Source organism: Typopeltis vanoorti, chromosome 14, assembly GCF_054136105.1.
Source record: "Typopeltis vanoorti isolate ZY-2024b chromosome 14, IOZ_Tvanoo_1.0, whole genome shotgun sequence".
Classification (NCBI taxonomy): domain Eukaryota; kingdom Metazoa; phylum Arthropoda; class Arachnida; order Uropygi; family Thelyphonidae; genus Typopeltis; species Typopeltis vanoorti.
Window position 1 is genome coordinate 52,243,472 of NC_143562.1, and position 20,703 is coordinate 52,264,174.

At 34.3% G+C, this 20,703-nt stretch overlaps 1 protein-coding gene across 3 annotated transcripts in view; it reads left to right on the forward strand.

Annotated features, from left to right (window-relative positions):
* LOC150099476 (glutamine--fructose-6-phosphate aminotransferase [isomerizing] 2-like) overlaps window positions 1–20,703 on the forward strand; it is a 256,437-nt gene that overhangs the window by 65,868 nt on the left and 169,866 nt on the right. For all 3 annotated transcript variants that reach the window (XM_090404433.1, XM_090404434.1, XM_090404435.1), the window contains exon 5: window positions 1,647–1,705. In XM_090404433.1, the coding sequence (XP_090260559.1) occupies window positions 1,647–1,705 (59 nt within the window). The remainder of the gene's footprint in view (window positions 1–1,646; window positions 1,706–20,703) is intronic.

A 20,703-nucleotide genomic window follows, 5' to 3' on the forward strand; every position in this document is an offset into this window, starting at 1 on the left:
TCCTCATAAGAAACATTCCACAGACCTGCAACAATCTTTGTTACTTCTCTAAATCCTCATCACCAAGGAATTCAGGTGACCAGATCTGTATACAATAGTTCAGATGTGGCCTTATAAAGTGGAACAGTAACTTCCCTATCTCTGCTTGTCAATGTGTTCTTCAACAGCCATGTAATTTGATGTGCTGTTTTGGTCACCTTTGCAGTATGCCTAAAATAATCCCCAAGTCCCTTGCCTCATCAACTTCTTGTAATTCAATTCCATTAATATACGAGGGACGTCTAGAGAGTAAGTTCCAATGGACTGTCAGAGAAACAAAAATATACTTACAAAAAAATTTTATTGGAAATTAGAGTAGATATCTTTCACTGCTTTTCTACATACTTTCTGCCATTGTTCAGGCACTTATCATAACGGGGCACCAAGAGTTGTATACCTTCATTGTAGACGGTTGCCACCTATGATGCAAACCACGTATTGACTGCTTCTATGACATTGTCATTGTTGTCTTGAAACCATCCTCCACCAAGGAAAGATTTCAGATGTTTGAACAAGTGAAAGTCACTTGGTGCAAGGTCAGGACTATATGGGGGGGGGGGTGATGGAATTGTTCTCAGCCGAAGGTGGTGAGAAGTTGTGTTACGCCAACTGTGTGTGGGCAGGCATTATCATGAATCAAAGCAACGCCCCTGGTAAGCATGCCATGTCGTTTATTCTGGATCGCATGATGCAGTTTCTTAAGGGTTTTGCAGTACATACCAGTGTTTATTGTGGAGCCTTGACCCAAGACGTCTACCAGCAAAATTCCTTGTCTGTCACAAAACACAGTGCATATGATTTTCCAAGTGGAAACCGTTGTCTTCAATTTCGTCCTAACTGGTGATGAAGTGTGCCTCCACTTCATGGACTTTTGTTTGGATTCAGGGGTTCATCATCATGCACACCTATCCTTTCTTTAAAAATTCTTACCCATCTTCATACTATTGAATCACTCATTGCATGTTCTCCATAAACCTCAATAATTTGCCGATGAATTTCAGCTGTTTTAACATTCCTTGCATTCAAGAAACGGATAACTGACTTAATTTTGTTATCCGTTTCAATAAAAGATAACTGACTTAATAAACTGGCATAACTGCCAGTTTAAAGTGGCTAAACATTTGATATATTGATATTTATGTCATCCTACAAGATATCTACATCACCTTCATTGACTATCATTTTTCCCAATTTTGCATACTAAAACTATTTTTTCAGCAGTGATTTGCACAGTGCTCATTAGTGGTGTATAGCACTATAGCCATTTATAATACAGAAATATATACATCAGCACATTTCATTATAAAACAAGTGTCCTCCAGTAAAGTGGTGTACACTGTCAGTGTACACCATTTTATATATATATATATATATATATATATATATATATATGGATGCTGCTTTCTGTTAGTAGGTATGAGTATATACATCACAACCAATGTTCTCTATGTTGTGCACATTGGTCAAAATGGGAGTGCACCTTCATGCACAAAATTTTTGCTTTCAGAATTTCTAATTTATAGTTAGTAATTTTTTAACATACTATGAAAACAAATTATATGATAAATCATACCTATCACTTATGTTACTTAATGTTTGAATTTCAGAATTTGTTGTTGTTCATAATGGAATAATTACAAATTACAAAGATGTTAAAAAGTTCCTAGTAAGTATGGAATGGAAATTGTTACCTTTTTATTAAAAATTGTTTTTTAATGTAGCATACATTAAAAGTGAAGAATATAAATCTTCATTATTTTATAACTAATGGAAACCATGTTTGGTTTTGAAATTTACGTCTCTAGACATCCAGCAAAATCTGGAAATGATTCTGTAACACTTATTGAATAACATGGATACGAAGTGCAATTTGGTATCACTATTTCATCCACCACGGCCGGTATAGAGGTTAATCAAGAGCTTATAAGAATATGATATCCAGCATGGGTTGAATTGGCATTTCATTACTTGAAGTATAGTGTGGCCTTTTTCTAGAATCATTTCTATTTACTTAGTGATTTTCATTAAGGCTTTTGCTAGCTTGACAACTGTTTCAAATTCTTAGTTCTCATCAGAGCCAGGCAGAAATTCTTCACTACTGTACAGTCACATTTGAAAGGTGAATTTTTCTGAAGTGAGTTGTCATTTTGATAGATAAATCATAACCACGAAGGAACTTGAAAGGCTGTTTTGTTTTGACTTAAAAATCATTAAATTAAAAGATAATAAATATCCATTTATTTTATTTTATTTATTTATTTTATTTTATTTTTATTTTTTGCCAAGTGACAAAAACACTATTTACATATGCAAAATTTACACTGTTTGCATATTAAAAATCTTCAAAAGTGACCAGGAGCTTAGGAGAATATATACTTTGATGAAATCTGCCCATATAGCTATCTTTTTATTATTATACACAAATTCCAGGAGCATTAGAAACAAAGGGGTTGAGTTTGTTGCTTTATTGAATACAATGTGGCCTAAGATTGTTGGCATTAGTGAAACATGGCTATCAGAATCAGATATGATAAGTGGGATCGAGTATAACGGATATACTATTTTTAGGAATGACAGAAGAGATAGGAGAGGAGGAAAAGTGCTACTAATGATATCAGATGACTGAAGTCCAGTTAGGGTAGAAATACAAGAAAACAATGATGGTAACAATGTCCCATTTAGCAATAAGTTTGAGTCTATTTGGTGTGAAGTGGAGGTTAGCAGAATGAAATATATGGTGAGAGTGCTGCTACAGACCTGGCAGCTCAGTTGTAGGGGACAAAGAAATGCATCGCCCATTTAGTCTTATGGGTACCAAGCGAATGGTCATTATGGGTGACTCCAATTTTCCAAACATTGATTGGGTAGAAGAGAGATCTCATGATCAGAAAGAGCAGGAATTTATTGAATTGTTGCAAGATAATTTTCTCAAGCAGCACATGAAAGAAGGAACTCAAGGTCTCAAAGAGTGTTGAATTTGCTCATAGCATCAAACGGGATCTCTGTCAAGAATATTGCTATTTTACCACCAATTGGTGACAGTGATCATGCTGTTCTTTCTTGGGAGGTATCTACTTCTATTGAAGCTCTGATTAAATCAGGCTAAATGCTGAATTACAAAGCTGGAAATTATGATCAACTTAGAAGAATACTATCTTTGGTCCCATGGTATCAGTTACTAAATGGAAAAAATGTCGGCAATGCATGGGAATCTTTTGAAAAAGTGCTTGAATGAGGCGGTATCTTAATGTATCCCTAGTGTTCAAAGAATAAATAGATTGGGAGTGAAATGGATGTGCAGCCATATTAAGCTAGCGATCCACATGAAGAAGATGATGTGGAAAGAATATAGTGAGAGGAGTTATGAAATATATAAAGCTCGGGCCAGAAAAGTAACGAGTATTGTGAGAAAAGCTAAAACTGAGTATGAAAAGAAATTGGCCATGCAAGCTAAAGGCAATCCAAAAGAATTTTATCGTTATGCCGCAAGCAAAAGAAAGAAAGAATGAATGTGAAGAATAACTTTATTGAATGCAGATGGTACACGGGTATCAGAAGCTAAGGAGATTGTTTGGTTAATGAGTGCTCACTTTGCTAAGATATATCAACCAGGTGTATGTACCATGGTGCTACTGCTATGTTGAATGAAGAGTTAGAGGTTCATGAAAATGAGGTTGAAGAGTTCTTGCATAACCTGGATAAGAATTTGTCAATAGGGACAGATGGAATATCTGCCCGTTTGTTAAAGGAATGTTCAGCTGAATTGGCTAGGCCTTTCACACATTTATATAACTTGAGTCTCAGCTCCGGAATGTTACCACAGGAATGGAAGGAATGTATGATAGTTCCGTTGCACAAGGGTGGTGCAAAAACTGATGTGTCTAACTACCGACCTATTAGTATCTCTGGTTGGTAAGAACTCGCATACAGAAATGGGTAGACACGCATTCTGTACTCTGCAGGGAACAGCATGGGTTTACTAAAGGTAGGTTATGTTTTAGCAATTTGTTCACATTTTATAACAATGTTATGACCGAGTTGGATAAAGGGAATGGATACACTATGATAATGTTGGATTTTTCTAAGGCATTTGATAGGATACCACACGATAGGCTGTTGTGTAAACTGGAAAATATGGGATTGGAACATAATTTATTGACTTGGATCACGGGGGATGGTTGACACAGATATCAAAAAGTGGTATACAGTGGGTGTGAATCTGCCAGATTTAAGGTAACCAGTGGTGTACCTCAGGGTTTCAGTCCTTGGGCCATTATTGCTCAATCTATACATTAATGACATCAAGCAGGGTCTATCATCAGATTTGCAATTGTTTGCTGATGATGCAAAGATAGGCAGGCCAATCAGGGATGCTACTGATATTCAGCAATTACAAAGTGATCTGAATAGACTGGAAATCTGGGCAAACGAAAATGGCTGTCAGTTTAATGTTAGTATTGTTAGTAATGTTAATGTTAGTTATGCATTGTGGCGTGATTAGCGTTCCAGCAGCATATTATATTAGAGGGGTTATGCTGCAAGAAACTAAAGAGGCAAGGGATCTTGGTGTATTGGTGGATAAGAATTTAAAGTTCAAAGGTCACATAGCAAAAGTTGCAAATACAACTCGGAGGATAATTGCTATGTTGAAGCGAACCTTAACATGTAAGAATAAGGAAGTAATTTTGCCTCTTTATAAGGCTTTGATAAGACCACACTTGGATTACTGTGTGCAAATTTGGTCTCCCGGGTTCCAAGGGGATAAAGAAGCTGCGGAAAGGGTGCAAAGAAGAGTTACAAAGATTATATCTGGATTATGGGATTTAGATTATGAGGACAGATTGCAAGTATGTGGATTGCAGACTCCGGTTAATGATAGAGGTCTATAAACATTTGAATGAGTGTTATAACATTTCAACTGATGAAATTTTTTGTTATATGGAAGGTGGGGAGAGAACACGGGGGCATCCATGGAAGTTAAGGTTGTTCTCAGTCAAGGTTAAGGGCTAGGTTTTTCTTCCAGAGAGCAGGAGTGAGTGGAATAATTTGTCCTTACAGGTAGTGAGTGCATCTAGTGTAAATGAATTTAAGAGAAGGTATGATAGCTGGGTTGGGTAATTTACAGCCTCCCTCAATGAGTCCTTGACTCCCTGGAGGTCTCAGATAATAATAATAATAATAATAATTATTATTATTATTATTATTATTACAAGATACCTCAAGGGAGTCCAATGATTCATCAATTTTATCATTGCTTTTAATTAAAGATTCATTAGTGGCCTGAGTTTACAGGTTTACCCAAGACTTAGAGCAAACTTGCAGGGTATCTAAGGCATAGATAACCTGTAAACTTGTTCAAGACTCCACATGTCTCTTTTGAACTGTTAATTCTTATAAAAGACCATACACAGAGCTTGCATCTTTTAAATGCAATACTAAGTTACTTTGCATACCAAAGATTGTATACACATGAGCCCTTGGTTACTTCAAGGTTTCATAGACTGATGTGTATTTTTTGCCATTTGGCTACAAAATAATAGATATTATTATACTTTCTTATAATAGTATTTGATGCTGAGAATGAATATTTTTAGAATCCTTTTCTTAATAGAAATATGGTAGACTGTCACTATAGCAGATTCAGAGAAACCACAAGAACTGTTTGTTAAAGGGAATTTCCTAGCATACGTCATGCCTGAAGAGCTTAAATATTATATATTTATGATGATTAATATATATTGAAAAACAGAATTCATTAAAAATTCAGTATATTTTATATACTGAATAACAGTTTAAAAGTCTTGATAATATCACCTCTCCTTCTTCTATCCACCAAACATGCAGTCCACATTCCCTCAGTCGATCCTCATAACTCATATTGTACAGTCCTGAAACCATCTTTGTTATCTGCCTCTGTCTCTTTCCACAGTCAATTTATCCTCTTCAAATCCTGGGGACCAAATCTGAGAACAATAGTCTAAATGTGGTCTGATCAGGGCCGTATACAATGGAATGATAACTATTTTATCTCTGCAGGTCAGCGTCCTTCTCAGTATTGCAGCAATCAATCCTCTGAGTTATCCTCACCACCTTTGCAATATGCTCCCTGAATTTCAGTTTTCTGTCGATTATCACCCCCAGATCTCTTGTTTCCCCCCTTACCTCCTCCAATCGAGTACGCATCCTCCCATCGATGAATCCCAAACCTCAAGACTTTACATTTTGCTGCATTGAACCGATAATCCCATTTATTTGCCCATCTGTCTAGTTTATTCAAATCTTCTTGCAGGGCTGCCACATCTGCACTATTACTGATAACCCTTCCCAACTTCACATCATCTGCAAACAACTGAATGTCCCCTAGCAATCCATTGACAATATCATTGATATAAAGATTGAACAATACAGGTCCCAGTACTGAGGGACCCCACTTGTAACCTTCTGCTTCCTTGATATTGCCCCATCATACACAACTCTCTGATACCTATCAGTCAGCCAATCCTGAATCCATTTGACTAGCCCGACATTTAGACCCATGTGCTGCAACTTAAATATCAGCTTATCATGTGGTACCCTGTCAAATGCTTTTGCAAAATCCAAAATAATGGCAGTATATGCCTTTCCCTCATTAACTGCTCTTGTCACTTTATTATAAAAGACAATCATATTACTAAAGCAAGAGCGCCCCTTAACAAATCCATGTTAATTCTCACAGATAACATTATCCTCATCTACCCAATTCTGTATATAGTCCCTCACTAATTTCCCCAAGACCTTAACAACTACTGATGACACACAAACAGGCCTATAATTAGATGCTTCCAGTATGCTACTGCCCTTATGTAGTGGCACTCTCTTACCTTCCTTCCATTCCACTTGGGTACCTTTCCTATAGCCAGACTTTTATTGAAAAGCCTGGTCAAAGGAGCTGTCAGTTCATTAGCACATTCTCTCAAAACCCGTGGTGAAATACCATCCAGTCCAACAGCTTTATTGGTATCCAGAGTACTCAGTATTTGGAACACACTCTCCTCTTGCACCTCTAAACCCTGATCCTGCCCAATCCCTCTAGTATTAAAACCTCCTCTAGGATGAAATACTCCAATAAAGTTCTCATTGAACAACTCCCAAATAGTGGAGTTGTTCAATGAGAACTTTCATTCTTCCACAATCATTTCTCCACCTACTGGCCACAGCTAAAAAAATTCCCTAGAATTTTCTTTGGATCTTAGTGCCAATCTCTTCTCATATTACAGTTTTGCCTTCCTCACCATTCTGGTCACTCACCTGGCCGGCATCTTATATTCTTCATGTATCTGTTCTCTACCCCTCTCCTTGTATATCTTCCATAATCTCTTTTTCAAGCTCAAGTCTGTCAGTCACAGCTGAGTTATCAGGAGATTCTAGATTTCAAAGGAACAAAATGAATGGCTTCTGTAATTCAGAATTAAATAACTTATTCATTATTAAAAAGAAAAAAATAACAGGTTATGATGATTACTTCTCAAAGTTCTGGGAAGTAATCACTGTAAAGTGTTCATAATTAAATATTCATTACTGTACAGACCTTATACAAGGTAAAATCTCTTCCTTTTAATATTCTCTTCTTAGAATTGCAAGCTCTTTGCTCTTTATGCCACAGCATTAATGTTGCCATCATAAAACTTACTTGGGTACAGATCGATCTACTTTAGGATCAGCAGAGACCCAAACTCCAGAGTCAAATAAATTATTGGACCATATACACACATTCATGGGATGCTTACACTATTGAGAATTTGTGGTTTCATCATGCTTGTCCTCCACATATCTGTGGAGGACAAGCATGATAAAGAATGTAATGGATGGTTATCCATTACATTCTGTGGTTGATTGTATTGGCTTTCCCACTCACAGTCTTGGCAAATAGTTTTCTAATTTTCTTTGAAATCTCACCAGCACACCAGCTCTTATATTAAAAACAATATTGACTTCAAAGGTAAAAGTAAAGGCATTTGTCTGTTGGATAATGAAATAATGGTTTCCTTTGATGTAATTTCCCTGTTGAGCAACATACCACTTTGGGGAAAACTCTGGTTTTTACAAGCCTATTTTCCTGAAGACATTGTTGACCTGTTTAAATTCACCATTAATGTAAGCTAAATAATTTGCATTGATGGTGGCAGAATAAGCTGTGCAAGTAGATTGAGGGAACAGCTATGGGCAGTCCTGTCTCACCAACTTTGGCTGCTTATTTTATGAAACATCTAGAAAACAAGCTCTTCAGTACCATTTCCCATATGCCTTATATTTGTCTTTGATTCATGGATGATATCTTTGCAGTTTTGTCCCACTCAGAAGCAGATTGCTATGATTTCTGGATAAAATAAACTTCAAGTAGCATACCATATCAAATGTACTATTGAACATAATCCAACAATCTTTCCTCTCTTGAAACCATCTTCTATCACAGAAGATGAGTATTATCAAAACTCTTATACACAGATCTCTTGCAGTCTGCTCTTCTGATTCACTCCTGTTGAAAGAATTAAATAATAATCACTTTGACTATTGGTTATAATGAAATTCCAATCTAAAAAATTATTGATAGTTATCATTCCTCAGCCAGGCCACAATCTGATGTAAAAAGCATCTCCATACTCTACCTTAAAGGAACATGAACAAATAGCACAGATTCTTCACAAGTGCAATATATACGCTGTCTTCAAATGAGCTCGGAAGATATCCTCTTTTCTGCTATCTATAAGGACAAATTACCATCCCTCTTCCTCAGAGGTGTCCATCAAGTGCACTGTTCTTGTCTTTGTTATTTTAGACAGACTGGCTGTTCAGGTAAGATTAGATTCCTGGACATCAGGATCGCATTAAATTATTAGGATCTGAGAAGTCTGGCTTTGTTTTCCATACCATTAATACTAGACATGGAGTTCTTTGGAACCAAATTAAGATTCTTCTTTACTGAAGATTTATATTTGATTGTCTGTTCCTTGAAACTTGGCAACATTGTCTGAACCTTAACTGCTCTGATTGGATGCCAGTCTTAAAGTTCTTAAATATTGAATAAGTTATTTAATTTTGAATTACAGAATTAATTAATTTGGTTCCTTTGAACCAGAATAGTGGAATCTCTTGATAACTCAACTGTGATCGAGACAAGCTAGTAAGCACATGGTACATGAGACAAGCTAGTAAGTACGTGACCTAGATATAATATTATATCTAGGTCACTTTTTTTTTTAACATTATTAACCTCTACGGAGCTCTGATTGTTGAGACTTTTCGATAGTTTCTTATAATGAGTATGTTTGTTATAATGGTGTTTGCTGTAGTGAAAGTTGAAGATGTATTTTATTTGCCAAAGAACTTTGCACATTAGAAAACTGAAAAGCAGCTAAATGAATTTATATACATGCTTTGAGAAAATCAGTGCAGTCAATTCTTTTAATTATATCAAAAATTGGTGAAAATTTTCTGCATTCACATTGTAATCTGGCAGAGTTCAATGTTTAATTTTCTTTACTTCAGCTTGGTCTGATACACAACTAATTAGAGTTTCTGCTTCTCCTGATAGGTGAAATGAAATCTATCTTTGCAGTTGACAGTCTTTTGGATGGATAATGTTGCTTCTCCAACCTATGGGTTTGAACCTCAGTTATGACCATGAATGTTTATGAATGTATTTAGCCAGAAGACAAATTTTGTTTTCTGGTGCAAAACAAACCACTGTCCTTGCTTATTTAAGGGGTCCAAATTGATTAAAGGAAGTTCTGTGTTTTGTCTCAGGTCTGGATTCCTAGACGATTTGATCCTTAGTATATCCACAGCACTAACATGTAGGTTTACAACTTTTTGTGGATAGGGGATAAAAAATTTAAGACATTGGATATAGATAATTTTATGTTTTGTGTGTTATCTTTTTAAAATGCCAAAAAGCTGACCATGTTTGTCCTTAAGAAATGCTATTACTGATCTCAGATTGATATGTTCAACTCAATACAAAGAAACCTTATCTCGGTTATTCAGCTGAAGTCAGAAATTATCCAGATAACTTCGATATACTTCAAGTCCATCAAAATAACTACTTTAACCAATCCAACATTGTTTACAGTAATTATATACAATGTCATTAGTAAATATATCTATACAAGTGCCCATAGTTGTAAATCAATGATTATTTCCCTCTCACACATTTTCATTTCATTGTGAAATGAAATGAAATAATTTTCATTTCATAGATTAAATAATTCATAATGTCGAAAATACAGGCCAAGAATAACATTAGTCTGTTTGCAGTGAATAGATTAAGCAGAGCAGATAAGTTATTATATCATTTGCTATACTGAATTACTACTTTAAAGTTTGTTCTTAATCATCCATTAATCTTTCAAAAAGAGGTAATTTAATTAAAGAAACAAAACAGTCCTGCCTTCTTGTAGTAGAGGATATTTATCAACAGCAGTGCTTATTATTTCTATGCACTATGAAAGTTAAAGATTCTTACATAATGTCCCAGACACACACACACACACACACACACACATTACCTAAGTTTCTTCTATTTCCATTTACTTTTGCATTCCTTAATTAAAACAAAAAAAATCCTGTAAGAAGTACTTTAAAAGTAGTAGCATATCAATTGCCCTTCACACCACAACCAGACATGACATCTATAGACACGAAGCTAAATCTGAACGATCCTGTAACACCCATTGAATAACGCAGATAAGAAGTGCAATTTGATCTCACTATTTCATCCACCTTGGCCGAGGTGGATGAAATAGGGAGATCAAATAGTAGAGAGGTTAATGGACCACATGTCTCTTCACCGAAAAACTTCCCTTTCATTCCTTAATTTTATGGAAAGACTCAATCCATATTATTCCATAACGTTTTGAATTTTCCACAATGCCTTCCTCCCTCCCTCTCTGTCTCTGTGCTATCTGCCTTAGCTATTATTTTTTAGTATTCTCCCATTTGCCAGTCAACTTATGCTGCATGCCATCATACAGATTGTGTTGGTCACTCACAGGTTTTTCACTTCTGTGCCTTTCAATAGTGATATCAACTGTGCTTTTGTTAGAAGTAAATAATTTATTATAACCTCACAAAAATATAATTTTTAACTTTTCTTGAATATTTTCTTATGTATTTCCAAAATCTGTTCCATGCAACAAAAGGCATATCAGATTCAGAATTGCTTGGCATCAAGAAAATCATCATCTTAAATAATTAGATCAGTTCTTGACCACTTTCACATTATCAATGTTCCAATGAAATCATCGTCGTCATCATCATCAAATTCCTGCCATGTACCCTCAAGGGGTGTACAGGATATGACAGTACTACATGAAAAAATTACATCATTACTAACTTCCTATCTACAATTTTCCTCCAAATCAGTCTGTTACTTGTCAAGACTCCAACATTATCAGATCTTATATTTCTATCGTCTAAGGCACTTTGTACCGTATCAATCCACCTATATCTTGGTCTTCCTCTGGGTCGTTTTCCTGCCAACCTAGCAGAGAACACTTGTTTTGCTAATCTTTCCTCTCCCATTCTATTTAAGTGACCATACCACCTGAGATTAGCTCTGCTAACGCATTCCTGGATGCTGACAATGTCAAGTTCTTTCCTAATATCCTCATTTTTAATATGATATTGCCATTGATGCCATCTGTTCACGCCTCTAATCTTTCTCAGGACTCTCATATCTGCGGTCTCTAGTCTTTGGTCAAGTGTTTTACTTCTGACCCAGCTCTCAGATCCATAAGTTAAAACTGGTTTGAACACTGTCTTGTATACAGCTAATTTAGTGTTCCGACTAATTTCTCTCTTATTCCATATGAATTTATTCAACTGACTTCCCACCATACCAGCTTTGCTGATTCTGTTGTCTATTTCTATATTTAATTTACCATCTTCAGTAAAAATTGTGCCTAAGTAGCTGAAATGTTTTACTTGTTCCACAGGTTCTCCATTCACAAACCAGTTGACATTTTCAATCATTCTGCCTATTTTCATTGTCTTTGTCTTTTTATTGCTGACCTTCATACCATATCTATTACAACAGCAAATGAATTTAGTCAGAGAATCTTGCAGACTTGTAGCGGATTTATTTAGAAGTATAACATCATCCGCATAAAGCAAAGAGCTGACATTAACATCTCCAATTTTGATATCAGGTTTAATACCACTTTCCTTCATAATGTGATCCATATAGATAATGAATAACAGAGGGGATAATGCACATCCTTGTCTCACACCAGATTTAACATTAAACCATCTTCCTGTACTTCCTTCAATTCTAACTGCCGACTTGCAACTCAAATAAAGACTAAGTATTGCGTTCCAATGAAATGTATTTTATAAATAATTAAAGTAATGTGTATATGAATATTTTACTTCAATAAATGTTTGAATAAATAATTAATGTTATATGCATATTTTACCCCACTCCCACCCAAAAACTAAATAAAATTATGATTTTAAACAATTTTTATTTTAAAAAATTGTAATCTTTAGAGAATTTCTTTAAGAATATAATTTATTAAATTAAGTTATTCTGATTTTGCTTTTTTTTTTTCTTTCTGATACTTCCTACTTGTTTAGAAACTTGTAGTGTTTGCTTTTGTTTAGTCTGTGAATAATTAAGCTCACTAAATAAATTCTCTCTTTTCCCTGCTATTTTAAGTACTTATTTCAATGTATTCCCCCCCCCCCCCAATTCCTTTCTATCATGCAATTTCTTAATTCCTCATTTAATTTTCAGTATTCAGTATTAGGCTGATGGATGAATGTCAAAATTTTGAACAATTGCAGAGTATCATAATAAGGACAAACCAATTTTTTATGACCTTGAATATATTTATGAACTCTCCATAAAGTTGGTCATACATCTAGTCTTCTGAAAACTTCTTATATGTAATGACTTAAATGTTTCATAATCAGGAGCTTGCCTTTAATCTCCATCAGTTGTTAGCTAAATGTTTTGCTTTTCCCCTGGAGCTTTGATTTTAAAACTATTAAAAGTCGATCCTTAGACCAACCGCCAAGAGATCCAACACTGTGGCATAACAAGAAATTAACAGTCCATCATCAGTGTGCAGAGCAAGCAATTCAAAGAGGCAGGAATGCAAGGTAAATACAATGGATTATCCATTGAAATGGTTGTTTGTTGGAGGAATCATGTGTAAAAAAATTCTGATATTTACATAAGACAAGACTTCTAAATTTTTTCACAAGAGAGACAGTTATTCTGATTCAGATTAGATCAATGAAAAGGACTTCACATCTTTTTTTGAGGAATTCATATTTACAACTGCTTCTATGAAGAAGACGAGGTTCATTTCAAAAGATACTGTGTTTGTTGTGCAAGATCATACTTTTGAAGTTTAAGGTATTCAATGTAGTATTAATGTTTGCTAATTCTTTTTTTTTTTTTTCACAGAACAGCCTATTTGCCCAAAGAATTAGTGAATATCACTACTATACTAAATACCTTTTAACCTCAAAAGTATGATCTTCCACAACAGTAGTGATACCAAACACAGTATCCTTTGGAATAAAGCTCATCTTCTCAATAGAAGCAGTTTTAAATATGAACAACTTTTCAAAGAAAGTTAAGCTCCTTTATACAATAGTCTGATTTGAATTGGTATGATTGCCTCTCTCTCTGCTCCCAAATGTTGGCGAGATTTTTATCTTATGTAAATATTGCATTTTTTTTTTTGAATGATTCCACTAGTGCAATAACCATTTCAGTGTTCAACTAATTGTTGCAATTTGCCTTGAATTCCTGTTTCTTTGAATTGCTTGTTTGTTCCACGCATGCACTGATGTTTTTACTGTGTTTAACATTTTTTTTTTTGTTCCTCCTGAGAAGTAGAAAAAGCATTTATGAATAACACTGCTTATTACTTCCATGCAGTATGATGAATAAGCATTGTTACTTAATGTAACAGAAACATTTTATTAAAATTTTTCCTATTTCTGTTCACTAATAATTTCCATTTTATTCTTTAATTAATTTTACAGAAAGACTTAATCTGTAATATTCTATAACATTTGAATTTTTCACAATGGTCTTCTCTCTCTCTATGTGTTGTCTGCCTTAGCCATTATGTCTTAGTGTTCTCCCATTTAATGTACGTTAAATGGGGGAATAACAGAATCTGTCATACAGATTCTGTTGGTTTCACATACAAAGTCTTCACTCCTATGCTCATCGATAGTGATATCAGCATGCGCCTTTGTTAGAAGTAAATAATTTCTTAAAACTTCACAAAAATATATTTGAAACTTTTCTTTAATATTTTCTTGTACCATATCCAGAATCTGTTCCATGTAACACAAGAATGTACATTGTCTTGAATTGTTCTTCTATGATGATTATGGTATCAGCAGCTACATATATTGATCATAATTCTAAATATAGTTCGCCCACGTTTGTAGATCTCTCCTTGGCATTTTGCCAAGAATACTTGATTCATGCTGAAGGGGAGAAAAAAATGAAGGATGTACAAATTGGTCGCCAACATGTGAAATCATGTGCTTTCTTGTCTGTCACTGTACTAGTACTAGCTTGATTTTTGTTGTCACTTTTTTGCATTATTTTTTTATTATTAATTTGTATGATAGATCCAGTACAGTCAACAAGTTTTGTTGTTGTTTAACAACAGAACTTGTTGACTGTAGTTTCAGTAGCTCTTGCAAAAGAATATTGAATAATGTGCTGACATTCTGCAAAAAAGAATCATCTCCTTGTTCCCCTTTCTCAAGTCATAAAACATGCAAATGCAATTGTGGGCGTATCGCAGTCGACTGTTAAAAGAATTCGTAGGGAATCAAAAGGTGAAGGTAAGCCAAAATTTAAATCTCCTAAAAAAAAGCGCCAAAGTAAAAAACCATCAAAACCGTAGCTTTGAATGATTTTGATGTAGACGTTATAAGAAGAACTATTCACGAATTTTACGTGGTCGAGAAAAGAGTGCCAACTGTTCCGAAATTGATTCCTGTGCTTAAAGAAAAAACCAGTTTTCCTTGAAAAAGAGAAACTTTAAGGAAAATACAAATAAGAAAATAAGAATAAAAGGAAACTTATCATGGAGCGAAGTGACATAGTTTTATCTAGAAGGCAGTATTTGAGAGCAATAAGACGTTTCAGGGAGGAGAAAAGACCGATTGTGTATCTAGATGAAACTTGGATTGATAGTAATTTAACTTATGGAAAATGTTGGCAGTCTAAAGAAGAATGTGGAGTGCTACAAACCAGAAATGCCTCGCGGCACATAATAATTTTGTGTGCGGGTGGAAAAATGGGTTTTTTTACCAAATTCAAACTTGCTATACAAAGCCAATTACCATAGGCAAATGAATTCTACGATCTTCAAAAAGTGGAGACAGAAGAAAAACTGATTTCAAATCTTCCTAAAAATGCTGTTATAATTGATAACGCTTCATATCACTCTATTCGATTAAACAAAGTTCCAAATTGGTCTAATAAGAAGCAAGTTTTTATGGATTGGCTCTCTGCAAATAACATTTCTCATTCCCCAGATATGCGAAAAATTGAATTGCTTAATTTGGTCAAAAGAAACTCGCCCACAACTAAACTATTTAAATTCGACACGATGCTCAAAGAGCATGGATTTCTAGCTTTGAGGCTACCACCATATCATTGCGATATTAATGCTATTGAGTATGTTTGGGCAGAAGTGAAAAGTTTCACATTCTGTGAAATTTGGCGATGGCGAACATTGAAATATTCGCCATCGCAACGTAACTGGAGATATTGACATGTTGAAACTTTTTAAGCTTTCAGAACAGGCAACTGAAAGTATTACAGTTCAAAACTGGGGAAAATATCTTTCATGTCACCTCATTTGAAAATATGTATTGGGACAGTGACGGAATTATCGAAGAATTATGCGAACCTTTGGTGATCAGTTTAAGTGAAAGTGATGCCGATTCGGACACCGATTCAGATGCCTATGAAGATTAAAAGGATTTGATAATGGTATTTTTTCCAACCTTTTTTTTTGCATGGGTTTGTTAAAAGAGTCACAACAAGTCATACATAATTAATCAGTTTAGGACATTAAAGTGTCTCAGTTCTCTCAACTGTAAGTTTAGAATATCTAAGTTCATTTGAAAAAATTTCTGTTTTTCATTATAATTATTTTTATTTTATAGAAAACTTTCTTAAAAATAAACTTAGTTACATTTTTGTTTTGTGCTATATCTTTTTTAATTTTGTTAATACTCTACGTACATTTTTCCAGCTGTTATACAAGCAAAATAGTAACACTTTAAAAACTACAATGTTCGTAAAAGAAAAGCTAAATTTTCCAACCTGTAATAATAAACAAACACATCCCAGAAGACAGATTAATTACCCTATTATCGGAATGGATTCTCCTTTTTCTGACATGTGCAGAAGTGTCGAGGGACCTCTACTCGGTGGGCGAACTATAATTATATAAATTCTTAGTCATTTTTGCATTCGTAGTATTTAATACTACAACATATGTTACAATAAATATATTTCATAGATAATTAATTAATCTGCACATAGAATAAATGTTCAAGAAATACATAGTATAATGGGAGAAAAAAAAACATAAATAGGAGCAAGTGGGCTTGTCATGCAGCATTTTAGTTTCAATGTGTTTAGGCATTGATCATATCAAGGGTTTGCCATGAAAATTTACTAGTTATACCTATTTTGGAGAAACAACGTTGAGTACCTTCCTTGAAAGTTATATTACAGGTAAAAAAAATGGATTCCAGATGAGGTACTCAAGGAGAGACTAAATGTAATTCAGTAATGCTTTGATTAATAGTTGCTTATTGTTAGGATGAAAAATCCAAAAAATAAATAAATAAGGAAATAACCCCTGAGATGCATTACTTAAATGTATAGTGACAGCAAAATGATCTACCCAAATCAAGAATGGCATGATGTTAAAACCTTAACAATAAAAAAATAAAATGCATTGTCTGACACTGGAAAACTATTTAAGGTAATTCATTCCTCTAGTTTAAAGCACCACAGTGTAAGAATTGTCTGCAATTGTCATGTCTTAGACCAGCTCTAGAGCTTCCGTAACTCAGTCAGTATAGACGAAGCCCTTTGGTCAGAAAGACCTAGGTTCAATTCCCGTCAGTGACGTGAGGAACCTTTACCTAGTCTGTTTCGAGTAAGGTGAGTTAACCGGTCTCATACATAAGTGGAAGGTTTTTTTTCTCCCTGTAACTCAGGTTTTTCATCCCTCAAAACAGGCAAACCAGTCCTGTGAACGCACACAGCTAGTCATAAAATATACTATGGCAAGGAAGGCAACGGAAAACCACTTTGCTAATAATCATCTCCCTAGTATGGTAGTTATATAGGATAGGGATAGACCAACTCTGAATAAGAATTCTTTTCTGAAGGTTAACAGAATTTGCATGAGTTGTAGAATAGTTGTATAACTCATGCAAAATCTACCTGTTGGCATTATCAGCAAAAATGCAGTGCTAGCAATCAGTTTATCCCACAGGGTCATAGATATAGATAAGGAAAAGTATACATCCTGTATATACAGTGGTGAGCTATAAGGGGCTCACAGGAGCCCTTTGTTAAATTTTTCTCAAATTTGCGAGCCCCTTATTCTTCTTGTTTAATAATCTTGTAGAACTAAAAAAATACCACTGCAGAATACATGCTACTATAATTGCTACTTTAAATTCATATGGATTTTCTGATAACTATTTAAAAAATCATGTCATTGCATTTTGTTCTGATGGAGCTAGTGTAATGTTAGGAAACAAATCAGGTGTTGCAATCAAACTTCTACAAAGATTTCCCAACATTGTGATTTGGCATTGCGTAGCTCATCGATAAAAAAAAAAAACATTAAAGAAATAAATCATTTAGAGATATTTATGGATAAATTATATGATTTTTATCATCTATCCCAAAAAAATCAATGAGAATGAAATATGATTGCAAAAGGCCTTGGTATCGAAATTTTAAAGATTGACTATGTGTTTGGACCATGATGGGCTGCTTGCAGTTTACAAACAGCTCTTGCTGTGTGGAGAAATTACCCAGCTTTATGCAAGCATTTTGCATCAAATGATGAATATAAGGGCTTTTAAAACCGACTTCTCAATTTGAAATTTTTAAAAGATCTAGCATTAATGATTGATATCCTATAGGAATTATCATATCTGTCAGAAATTCTACAAAGTCGCAATATAAGTATTATAAGGTCTAAGTTGGCCCTGTTTTTTTTTTTTTTTTTTTTTTTTTTTTTTTTTTTTTCTCGACGATGCGAGCCCTTTGTTAAAATTTCCATAGCTCACTACTGTGTGTATATAATATATAGATATAAATTAAAGATTCCAAGAAATTATATTCTCAGTTTTAATCCTTTTAATTCTTGGATTAAAACCAAGAATATAATTTCTTGGCATCTTTAATTCATGGTAGAATCAAGTTAAAAAATTTCAACATATGTAATTCCTTGTCAAGTGGAAAAAATTTCTACGGGCTGCATAGCCATAGAAAGGTATGCCTGTATACACCAGAAGGTAATCTGACAACTGATTATAAATTAATAATATTGTTTGAAATTACTCAAAGTTTTAAACCAGTTAAGTAGGAAGCCACTGACAATCCTCAACTTTGTATAAAGCTTGCTGTGAATTAGTGAATCAATAGTCTTGTTCAAATTATAAATGAAATCTGTTTTTGTTTAAGCATTTTACTTTACAGGATTTTGTACTACAAGAATTTGACAATTATGTAAACACTTTTTAGTAAATCCAAAATGACACAGTGAGAGAAATTTTGTTAGTATATAAGTAGATTTTATGCTAATCTCTTTTATGACATGACATGCAGTCTCCCAGGAAGATGCAATCCACTCGCAGAAGGGAGAGCATAAGATGTCATTGATTCCAGACTTAATTAAATGCCTTGGAAACATCAAGAACAACCATGTGAGTTTCTCTAACTCTTTCCTTGTCCAGAGGTGGGCAAGGTTAGCAAAGGGGTCTATTGTAGAACAAGAATGGAAGAATTCATATTACTAGTTACTAATTGGTGCTTAAGGGTGTCTAGGTAGTGAAGAAGCTGGTTGTTAATGGCTTTCACCATCTTCAAGAGTATTGAGGTGAGGGCCATAGGACAGTAGTGTGATGGGTGACTGTTTTTATCTCACTTTTTAAGACTAGACTGGATAAAAGCTTTCTTCTATGCTGTTGGATGGATGCCAAATGAGTATAAGAGCTGTAAAGCAAATACAGGATGAATGTTGGTTCTCTGGAGCACAGGCTCTTGGTACAACTGGAAAGATATCATCAGAGCCAGGAGCCTTATTAGAATCAGTGCTGTTGAATATTTTTCTGATGTTCTTCTGGCGAAAGATTACAGGAGTCATATTGTGGGTGGTGTTTGAAGAATGGTAAGGGTGCAAAGAAGAGTTATAAAGATGATATCAGGATTTTAGAATGTAGATTATATTTAGGATAGATTGGAAGTATGTGAGCTGCAGATACTGGCAAACATGTGAAAGAGGAAAATGATATGATAAAGGCTTACACCCTGAAAGGGTATTATAGGATATCAGTTGATGAAATTTTCATTATATGGAAGTTGGAGAGAGGATGAGGGAGCACTGGGCAAAGGGGTTAGAACTAGATTCTTCTTTCACAGAGCAGTGAGTGGAACAGTTTACTTTTAAATTGGTGAATGTATCTAGTGTAAATGAGTTTAAAGAATAGGTAATGACAGCTTGTGTGGGTGATGTATAGTTTTCCTCAATGAGTCCCTCACTCCCTGGAGGTCCCTGATAATAACACTAATTGAATATCAATGAAGTGGCATTAACATCCTCATTAAGTTGTGTTAGCATAGATTTTGATTAAATAAAAGAAAAAAGAAACTTGCAACTGAACAGCAAGTGTCCTAATTCATATTATTACAGTATTATTTGATCATTGTTGTTTTTTATATGTTGAAATTGAACAAGCTCTATTATGGAAGTCAAGTAATGACCCATGACAGTACACCTTCGAATCAAAAAATTAGAATAATCAAAGAAAACGTGCTGAATGATTTGCAATTCTAATTTATTGCATAGAAAATAATTATTACCAAATATGAATTAGAATCATTTAAATGTACATACTTTGTAGATTATATAACCATGCAAACACATAAAAATGAAATATAAATGATAAGAAAACTTATTTGAAAACATTTGCAAAATTAGAATAATTTTTAATGTGGCTCAAATTAGAATTTGAACACATTAGAATGTTAACATGTTCATATTAGAATATTCCAAATTTTTCCAATTTGTTTTGAAGAGATCATAGAAATAGCATATATTTCAGTAGCTGCAGGACTAATTCATTGTTTGCAATTATTTGCACATGGACTTCAGTTAATCATTTGCTAAATATGGGTCAAATGAGTGACATATTGGAAGCTAAGAAGTTTCGTATGTCTTCTCTACACAAAGAAGGCCAAACTCAACAGTTTATAGCTGAGGAATTGAAATGTTCTCAAGCAAGCATGAGTAGAGTATTGAGTCAGTTCTAATAATCAGAATCTTCAAAATAATTGCAGTTGGTCAAAAGTAACTACATCAAGAGATGAGAGGAGATTGG